Raw genomic sequence first — 10,395 nt, 5'->3', positions numbered from 1 at the left:
TCATATTGCAACTCCTTTTTGCCGCTTTCATGTTTTTTTGGCAAAATCAAAAGGGGGTATGGATCTTTGCTCTATTTTCACATGTAGATCAGCATAACGAAACAATCAAAAATATCATTTAAAAAATATTAGGGGTGATTGTTTGGCAATCGACATAAAAACTAATTTGTGAACAATTTTTTTATTTAGCAACCTAATATAAAAGCCAAGGCTAGAAAATAACTATGGTGAAAACCTCTAAAATTAACTTCAAATTTAAGGTTGAAAAATCAAATTTTGGTCTATAAGCATAGTTGTACTTGTTAGCAACTGTTTTACCACTCTTATAAGCTGTGAGTGTTTCTATACCAGCAAAATGATTACATTGATAGTTTTTTGTATAGCTTCCTAACACGAAGATCAGCCAAAATTGATATAGGCCCAAGTGAAACAAGAACAGCACTTCAGGCAACTAAATTATTTTGAGGTGTATTTTGACAAACGCAATTGGTACATTATTTCAATTTAGTTGATTCGTGTAGAGTCTAGATAGGTTACGCATGACTTATCTAGTTTAATAACAAGTTGAAGAGATAACACACGTGTCATGATCACACATCCTGATCTTTTTCTATGAATACCAAGTCATCGTATCCACGCAACACATGTGAAAAACAACTAGGGTTTTGCCACTTTCTCCGTACTGCATCATCGCACATCATCTACTATCCTATTCATCGGTGTGGCACTAGTAAATTGAAAGAGGAGGTCTCCGAAACTGTCACCTTCAACATCCTCTACCGAAGGAGGGTAAATAAGGTATTTAATTAGGAAACGCTACACGTGCATGCTCATTATTGGTCCACCACGGCATGTTGTTCTTTTTTAACTACGTAATGATGTCATCAACATGTGCCATTGCACAAAGTTTATGTGACATAGCTGTGCTCTGGTTTAGAACTTGGTTTAGAACCATCGATACGTTTCAATCATGTTATGTATATTCGATATATTCATGTGTAATGCTTTTGTTTACATGTCCACATCGTATCCATATAAGATGATGGTTCTATTACTTTGCATATTCAGTGTTATGATTTTATTTATGAAATAATTAACCCTACATATGTTTATATTTTCAACAATCTAAACACCTTATCATAGGCAAAGAAGATTAAATATTGCTGGATTTGTCGATGCACCGAGGCCAGAAAAATTTGATGGTTTGAACTTCAAGAGATGAGAGATCTAAGGTCACTCTCTAGCCGACAGCTACGAATGTATTTTGGATTAGTAATGTTAAACCCGAAGTTCTACCAGCTAAAAAAGCAAAAGGAATTTCGTTTTGAATTTCCCTAAATTTTTGTTCCCACTTAACAATTCCGTCCCTATTTTTTTATATTCTTGTAACATGTTCAAAACTAAAATAATTTCTGGCAAAAATATGCTGAAATTTCCAAGATTTCAATTTGCCCTTTCCAGAATAAGTATATAGAATTATCGATAGCAGGTTCATGAGGTATAATAAAATTATAAAGAATCAATGTCGCTCCAGAAATACGGTTCGTACATAAACAAACTCTTGACTAATGTACACTGAGACCCATAAAAATGTGAATCATCATGAGTACATGCTTGCATGTCTTGCTGGAGGACTAAATTAAATTTGTTTCCAGAAACTCCATATAAAGTCTACGGCCTTAGTTTGAAATCCATGCTGAATATATTCTTGGCTTTCTTCAACTTCTCCCAAGGTAAGCTGAGAAGAAAAAAAAAAGTATGTGTTAACACTTCACTCTGTATTATATAGTTGATTTATTTGGTTAAAATGCTAACGCATCGATGAGAAACTACCTTATCTTGACCTGCTGCAACTTTGTTGCTTTGGCTCGTAATGACTCGATAATATCATTTATCACTGGTTGCCTTGTTGAACAGAAAAAAAAATAATCAAATTCATGCGATATAAATGCTGATCATATATATCCCGACCTCAAATATAAAATATATAATGATAAACAAGTTATCAAAACTTATAAAATTCCCTCCCAAAAAGAGTGATGAACAAACTTTATTTTGTGGTTCTTCCTCTGATTTTGCTGGTTTGAGGTACCACCTACAGATTCCTGTGTAACAAGTACAAAAGAAGAACCAAACATGTTGAGTATGAAGGGAAAATAAAATAAGAGAGCTTTATTAAAGGACAGGAAAGCAAGAAAAGAAAAACCTTAAGATCGCCTCTCCCTTCCTTCTCATGTTGAAGAGACCGTATTTCAGATTTCATTTGCTCAATGTCGAGCTTCAGGGCTTGATATTCCTTCATTAGATGTTCCTCCTTATCACCTACTCAATCGAAGGAAAGTACATAAAGCAAAAAAGGTTAAATAAATATCAATCAGACTAAAACTATTTGATTGAACGATTAGCCCAAATATCTAGCAGATGCAATGATTACTCGATCAGTGTTCGAAGATACAGAAGACGCACGTGCACATACACACTTCGACACGGCCATAATTTTTTTATCCCAGTCAAATCCAACTTATATGGCTATTTATCAAGTGTTTGCTAGAAAAAAATATATTTCAATTGCCACAATAACACCAATATTCTATTCTTTATTGTGTTCACCGGCAAGCCCGGGCAACGGCCTAGTAGGGTCGCTGGGCCGTAGCTCAATCACATACACATGTACACTTTGTCTGGTGGTGATATTAATAATTATGGAACGCTAGATGGCCAATTATATCCTCCAACTATATACTCCATATGTTTATAAGATCGTAATTGTCTTCTTGAAATAAAATCTGTGGGACACCTAATTTTAATAGGAAAAATTCCCTACACACCCCCTGAAAATTTGCTCATCCTTTCTAAATCCCTAATTTTACCTCATCTCTTTATTTTAATCCCCTATATATCATTTCCGCTGACCGTTAAATATTTTTAAAATAACTATATTACTCCTGCTATCTACTCGATAAAATTTTGATGTGAAAAAAATTAACTTATACTAAAATAAAAGAGATAGGATCATTTAACGCCAAACTTGAAAATTAAAATTTATTCTTTTGAATTTTTTAAAAAATTAAGATTAAATCCATACATTAGTTTCACCATAAAATTAAAAACTTAAACTATATGTTATTTACGATTAAATTTTTGGGAAGTTGTATGAAATTCATAAAACTGATTTGAAATTTATTTAAAAAATATAAATATGTTTTTTAGTTTGTGATGAAATAATTCCATCCCCTTTGTTTTTACAACAAATCTATTTTCGCTGCATATTTGTTGAAAATTTATTTTCAAATTTGATGCAGAACTTGGTTTGTTAATGAAATTATGTTTTATTTTTAAAAAATATTTTGTAATTTATCACTTATTATTTTTCACAACCCAAATATTTTACACATCAAACATTTCTAGCTTTTAGCAATATACTCAGGACACTAAAGTCATTTCTATAGTAACGAACTAACGGTCAAACTAATGGTTAACTAACGGAATTGGCATGTAAAAGATCCAAATAAAAACTCAGGTGTACATAAGAGATCAAGCAAATCTTAGGGGCGTAGAACGAATTAGGATAAATTACAAGGACATTCAGGAAATTGACTAAGTTGGGTTCAACGACATCAATTGTCATCTTCTGTGTACACCCTAACTATACATACTCCACCCATTTGAAAATATTTGTTGGTTAAAATCGTGAAACTCATACAAGTAATACTTATAAAAGTCATGTAAAAATGTGTAACTTCATTATATGAAATATATGAAAGTAATACTATTAGATTCGTCTTACAAAAGTAGATAACACGAGACTTTCATTATTCTTTATGCTATTAGATCACATTGAAGTAAAACGAGGTTTATATTTTTCATTACTTTTTATACTAGTAGACCACAATAAAGTAAAAAAAAGTTTATGCTTCCGGATGGAGCAACATGAACCATAATTAATATGCATATTTGAGAACTACCGAGCCCTACCCCTGAGCCTAAATTTCCATCGGAAGTTTGGCTTCAAAACATAGAAGATAAAAGCAAAATCATGGAAATTACACGAGTTGAGTGCTATGCTCGAGAAAATGTTGATTCCCCGTTCTCTATCATTTGTTTTGGGAGGGTGTGTAAATGATTCTTACTTGGACTAAAAACTTCACAGTTTACACGAACGGCCATATTGAACATATTCAGATAATGGAAAGAACAAATGCAACTACCTCTGTCAAACAAATTAATTAATTATAGATGCAGATTTGTTCTCGTGTTAATAATCATTAGCATAAAATTGATTAATTATACATGAAAATTATGTAAGGAAATAATGCATGTACACATGTACGAGTTGGAGAAACTAATAAGAGATGATGAGATACTCACGTAGGCTTCGAATGGCGTTTCCCAGGTCTACAACGCCGAGGCCAATATAGTCTCTCAACGCAGTGAACGGTTGCTCGTACTGCTTCAACTCATCCTCTGCTCAAATTGGAAACAATTAATTAAGCATACGATCTCCAAAATTAATTAATCCTATGTTCAAGTTGGAAAGAATTAATTAAGCATAAGATCTCCAAAGGTACATGCAACCGTTCGTCTCCTCCCCTATTTAAATCCAAAAAAATTAAACTATAATTTAGCATACCAAATCAAAAATCAAGGAGCACAAAAAAAAAACAGTGGGATCATCATAACACGTACGTGAAATTTCATCTAGATCAATCAAACTACATTCGTTGATCGATCGTTAGATTGGCAATTAATCGAAAGATACACTCACTGAGGGTTGCGATCTGGGAGCGCATGTGGTCGACGTAGCGGAGGAGGGCGTGGCGGTCGGCGGCGAGGCGGAGGGAGGCGAGCAGGACGGCGGCCTCGACGACGCAGGCGAAGACGAGGATGTACTTGGTCGACCTGCGGACGGTCAGCTTGGAGCGGTCGGTGCGGAGGATCCTGGCCACCACGAAGGAGAAGCCGAGGGTGTTGGCGGCGCAGAGGAGGACGAGGGTGAGCAGCGCCAGGAAGTACATCGCCGGCGGCGGATCGGAGTGGGTTTAGGGTTTTGTGTATCTTATATTGTGATGGTGCTAGTGCTACTAGTTGTATTTATTAGTAGTAGTTGGGGTTAGTAAGTCACTAACCATCGCGATTTTAAAGATTTTTTTTCATTTATTTTGATGGTTCGTTAATTAGTTAGATAAAATGTACCACGTACCCAAGAGTGTAATTTTCAACAGTTGACTTTAAGTAAAATTCAGTCAGGTTTTCTTGAAATTTAATTAAATTTATAATATGAAAATTTTTTATCTTGACAAAAAAAAAACTGAATGATTTGTTGGAATCACTCCATCTCTACTCTGGTGTTTATTAGAAACACTTACGTTTTCTCTTAAGCTAGCAAGTTATTTTGCTACTCCCATGTTTTGTTTCTTTGCTTTGCAATGTTTGAGCATTCGTCTTATTCAAAAACTTATGGAAATATTAATTATTTTGTTTATGGCTTACTTTATTATCAAAAGAACTTTAAAAATAAATTGTCATTTCTTTATATTTGTACTAAATTTTTGAATAAGACGAATGGTCAAACGTTACAATAAAAAAAGACAATCATCTTACATTATGAAACAGAGATAGTATTTCTTATCATTTAAGACAATGATATAGTATTCTAAATCTATTTTTAACATGCATGTAGTTAGGATATGACAACGATACAATATTCTAAATCTTTTGAGATTTTCTAAGGTTAGGATTAGTTCACAATTAGTATGAATTTGGAGAAATTTTCTTATTTTCTTGGTATAAGAAAATAATTTGAAGAATTTTGCATTGAAGAAGAGGGTTTTGAATTTAGGCTTAAATATGAAGAATTGAGTTTGAATTTTGTCACTGGAGGGCATCAAATGGCATTCTAGATCAATAGGAGTATGAAAAAGGTTTATGATTCAAAATTTTAAATCAAGATCATAACATTCAACACAAAGATGTTTCAAATTGACCTTTTGAATGAAATTCAGTATATACCTTTCTATTTCCAGAAATTACCCTTTTAAAATAGAAAGTAAAAAATATCAATAGCATGCTGCAGATTCCAAAGTTTTAAAATTTTGGATTTACAATTAATTCATTATGTTACCACAATACATCCTTTTGTTAGTTTTTTTATTTCAAAACGCTGAACATCACACTGACGGAACGGTGCTATTTGAATCAGCTCAGACATTTATAATTTCACCGGTGGTGAGACAACAGCGCAGAGCATCAAGCTGTTGATCAAGTCTCTTAGCAGGCTGTAGTGACCACCTTGAGACAATCAGACCGTATTTAATTTTAATTTATATTATAAAGAGTGCATTGATGGAGTACTTATCATATCAATCATATCATATTCAAATCTCTATCTATTTCTACATGCGGAGCCATCATAGTGCTAGCCACGGATCTCCCCCGCCCCTATCCAGGTCGCACAACCTAACGTGTGGCCGCGATGTCCTACCCGCCCCGACGCACTGCGCACCTTGCACCGCCCCTTACAGGCCATGGCCAAGGATTGATTTTGCCCTCATAGCCATTTCAGGGCCAAGGATGGGTTGGTATTTAAGGTCACGACCGAGACCGTTCTAGTATAATCCGGTCCCTATACTTCTCACTGCCAACTCTATTTATTTTCTTTTGTAACTAATTTGTCTTTACCAGGCTAGAAGTAAACTTATATTAGGATGAAGATAGTATCATTCTGATGAATCATGATGATCCTTCTTTTTTTCTATCGGGATCTGAACCCTGTCAGTCGTGTTCTTAGTCACATGGTGTCTTTAGTCGTCGCCTTCTCTCCTCTCTATTTACGACAGTAAAGAGAAAAAACATAGGACACATGAGTTGGCACACCACGTCACATATCCTCATTTTAGTGGAAACATTGGAGATGCTCTAGGCTCGTAGGACTTCCTTACTACAGGCCGACAAGAAAGCCTATATTGGCTAGTTGGGCCGGGCCCAGAGAACAAAACACTCGCTCTCCCTCCCGCATAGGGTGATAGGGGACTTCACCGCCGGCGCAGCGTCTCACCACCTACCCGCACCGCCGCGGCGCTCCCACCCCAATGGCCGCGGACTGGGCTTGGGCGCGCCGGGCGTGGGAGAAGTGGGCGGGGAAGCACGTCGGCGTTTCCGGTCAGTCTCCCCTCCCCTTCCCTCCGCCGCTTCTCGCCGCCGGCCCCCCTTCCGCCGCGTGCTGCCGCTAACGACGAGTCGCCGTTGTTGCTGGTCTTGCAGGGAAGCCGGTCAAGGCGGCGCTGCTGCTCAACTACGACCCGACCGGGCCGTCTCGCCTCCTCCCCGTCGTGTGAGTTCTCGATCCCGCATCCATCCCCAAAGCACGCGCAATGTGTGTGTGTGTGTGTGTGTGTCGACTTATTGGGTCGTAGGCTGTTCTTCCTCGATGTGGCTAAGCACCGTGAAACTGATTTCTTTGGCTGGGCATAACGTTGGAACTTGATTGCTTAATTTGGTTGGAATGTTAGATAGGTTGTTGGGTTCTGTCTGCGGAAGCTGACGAGTAGCAATTCTCTGTCAATCCTGAATTCAGAGGTGTTCTAGTTTGGTTCATGTGGGACGGGAATTTTGATGAATTTGGCAATGCCAAAGTGTAGGGGATGTCACGAACCAGTGGTACATCAAGGTTTATAACATCCATAACTACCGGATGACAACGGTTGAAATGGTGATTTGATAAACGACTGCTCCAAGTATGGTTTTGGCTTGTTGGTAATTTTGATTCACTCTGATAGTTAGTCACCTTTGGATGTTTGACAAATGATAACATAGCTAGTTTTTAGTCTGACAGGGACCAAGTATAAGCTCATAAATGCTGCTTATGTTTTTAACATTCCATTGTATGTTGAGGTCACTCGACTTGCTCTCAAAGGTGATCTATTGGGTGTTTGATGGAAAAAGGCAAATAGTATATTTGCAAACGAAAAATAATTTGTGAACAAAACTTTTATACGATCTAAAAACAAAGACTGGAAAATAAGCTACAATGAAAAAATCCCAAAATTAACTCCAAATTTAGGGTTAAACATTCACATTTTGGCTTATAAGCATAAGCAGAAGCGAAAAGATGAGGCTATTTGCAGGGAAGGGACAATATTATTGGAAGTGGTAGATTCATATATGTTCAGCATAAATATATTTGTTCGGTTACTGTATTCATAATTTTGGGAAGGTTGTAACAGAAATTTGAATGAGATCCAGGAACTAAATCGAGGAATACTTTACTACATATGGAGTCTAATAACTGAATGGCAGATGTCAATATGTTAGATTGGTTTCAGTATCAATAGCTGAATTTATTTGTTGTTATACATGAATGCTGAAGTTCCTGAGGTTCATTTTAACTGCCCAGAGCAGAGCAAGAAGGAACTGAACTGAAAGCTGTTGATCTGCAACCATTTCTGGACTTTGTTCGACGGAACAATCTGCAGATGGAATTCTTCTCTATTGGCTCAAACCAGTGTAAGACTCATGATATGAATCTGAATCTACCTTACTGCCTATAGAAACATCAAATGCTAATTATATACTCCCTCCTTTTTTTTATTTAATGCTATTGACTTTTGGATCTACATTTGACTGCTTGTCTTTTTGTGTAAAGATGAAAAATTACAAGTCATTCTTAAAGTTTCTTTAGTAAAAAATCAAATCATAACAAAATAATTAATAAATATATAATTTTTTAATAAGATAAATGGTTAAACATAGACTGAAAAGTCAATGGTGTGAAATAAAAAAAACAGAGGGAGTATTTGTTATCTCCAGCAATATTGTAATTACAAGCTCTGCATTTGTAGATTTGGTCACCTCGATCAATGAACACTGGTTCTGTGCTCGCTGTGTCAATGGAATACAGCCAGAAGGTGAAGGAGTTATAGTCATGGAGATTGGAGCTTATTTGTTAGTTTGTATGTACGTATCTTGTTTTTCTACTTTTGATGTACAGATCTCAACTACCAAGTTTACTTTAATTACTTTCATTATACAACTGTGTTTTGCCAAAAATTTATTTCTCTGGCATTGCTATCTTAATACACAGGTATGATGGTTCTCTTTGTTCTGCTTCACAAGCCATGGTGGCCGTTGATCAGTTTGCATGGCACTTTAATCGAAGAGCTCACTAACTGCTGATTTTTGTTAGTTTCAGGTGTGAGATCTGAGGTGATAGACATTGTTGATTGAGATAATTCTTCTAAACTTTAGTGTAACTGCCTAATATTACTGCTCTCTTAGGTTTGTTAATCCTCTTAATGCAATAGCTATTAGCTATTTTCTGTAAGACGGATATGTTTTGAGTCAGTTTAACTAACCTATTCGGGCATATCTAGTCAGCAGTCCTAAGTCCGCATAAGGTTTTGTATGTTTTGCGGGATGCTTCTGAATTTCAGAATATTATACTAAATGTAGTGAGGGAGATAGTCAATGGTCTAATTGTTTAATGTTAAAGCGACCGTATTTGTAAGAACGTAAGGAAGAAAAGATGTCAGATTTTCAAGTGAAGACATTTAATTCAATCTTTGTGTATCCAAACAAGCACCAAGTGTCTGTAAGGTAGTACAAGATCAGGTGGGAAGTCCTCCAGTTGCTTGGTTATATATTCTGGTAGTTTCTGTATGAACTTCATACTCCATTATATTCAATTGTGGATTTGATATGATTTATCCTCCCACATTGTTTTTGTTGTTACTGTCAACTTTTAATACAAACAATAGTATTGCCCAATTACTTTAGCAGTACTATTGATCATTATAGTCTTTCACAATCATATTAGGTGAAAAATAGTGTTATAATAGACAAAAGGCTGGAGGCACTGAGGCACATATATATAGCCCAACAACAGCGATGTTTCGTCCAGTCTTCTTTGAAATGGATGGATATTCGTTCATTTGGAACCATGTCTGAAGAATATATCTTCTGCTTGTTCTGAAATTATTTTGGAACTTAATAGCTCGATGTTTAGCCTCTTTTATGGAATTTTGTGTCCAAGCTTTTTTTTTAATATTTGTTTTGGTTATGGAAAAACAAAACGGAAGTACATAATGTCAATGTGCATGCTCAAAACGACAAATGTGAAGTTAAATAGCTATTTACCATTTTTCTCTTGCGCTCCCCTTGTCGAATACGAGGAAGAGATGATTGCATAGGCGACCTACTTGTCTTCAGTTTTATGAATTTGGATGGACGCTTAGAGCATCTCTAAGAGAATGGTCATCTCACTTGCCATACTTAAATTAAATTTAGTAATTTTAGACAAAAAAAATACCTTTCAAGAGTGACTATTTGATTTGTCATGCCATTTGAATAGTTAAACCTGAGTTCTCAGTGACTAAATCTAGCAACTCATTCCCCTATTAG

At 36.0% G+C, this 10,395-nt stretch overlaps 2 protein-coding genes across 2 annotated transcripts; one reads left to right on the top strand and one right to left on the bottom strand.

The window, feature by feature from the left end:
- Positions 1-1,432: 1,432 nt before the first annotated feature.
- On the bottom strand, positions 1,433-5,070 carry LOC102714189. Its single transcript, XM_006655068.3, has 6 exons — positions 4,766-5,070; positions 4,369-4,464; positions 2,207-2,322; positions 2,050-2,105; positions 1,834-1,905; positions 1,433-1,738 (listed from the first exon to the last, which is right to left on the bottom strand). Exons 1-6 carry the CDS (start codon positions 5,013-5,015, stop codon positions 1,672-1,674), a joined length of 657 nt encoding a protein of 218 aa, XP_006655131.2. The 5' UTR covers positions 5,016-5,070; the 3' UTR covers positions 1,433-1,671.
- A 1,971-nt stretch (positions 5,071-7,041) lies between these two features.
- LOC102708438 lies at positions 7,042-9,743 on the top strand. Its single transcript, XM_015837446.1, has 5 exons — positions 7,042-7,158; positions 7,261-7,330; positions 8,393-8,502; positions 8,838-8,952; positions 9,080-9,743. The coding sequence occupies exons 1-5, from the start codon at positions 7,089-7,091 to the stop codon at positions 9,162-9,164; spliced, it is 450 nt and encodes a 149-aa protein (XP_015692932.1). The 5' UTR covers positions 7,042-7,088; the 3' UTR covers positions 9,165-9,743.
- The last annotated feature ends 652 nt before the right edge of the window (positions 9,744-10,395 follow it).

The sequence above is a fragment of the Oryza brachyantha genome, chromosome 5 (genome assembly GCF_000231095.2).
Source record: "Oryza brachyantha chromosome 5, ObraRS2, whole genome shotgun sequence".
NCBI lineage: Eukaryota > Viridiplantae > Streptophyta > Magnoliopsida > Poales > Poaceae > Oryza > Oryza brachyantha.
This window is presented reverse-complemented; position numbering and strand designations above follow the sequence as displayed.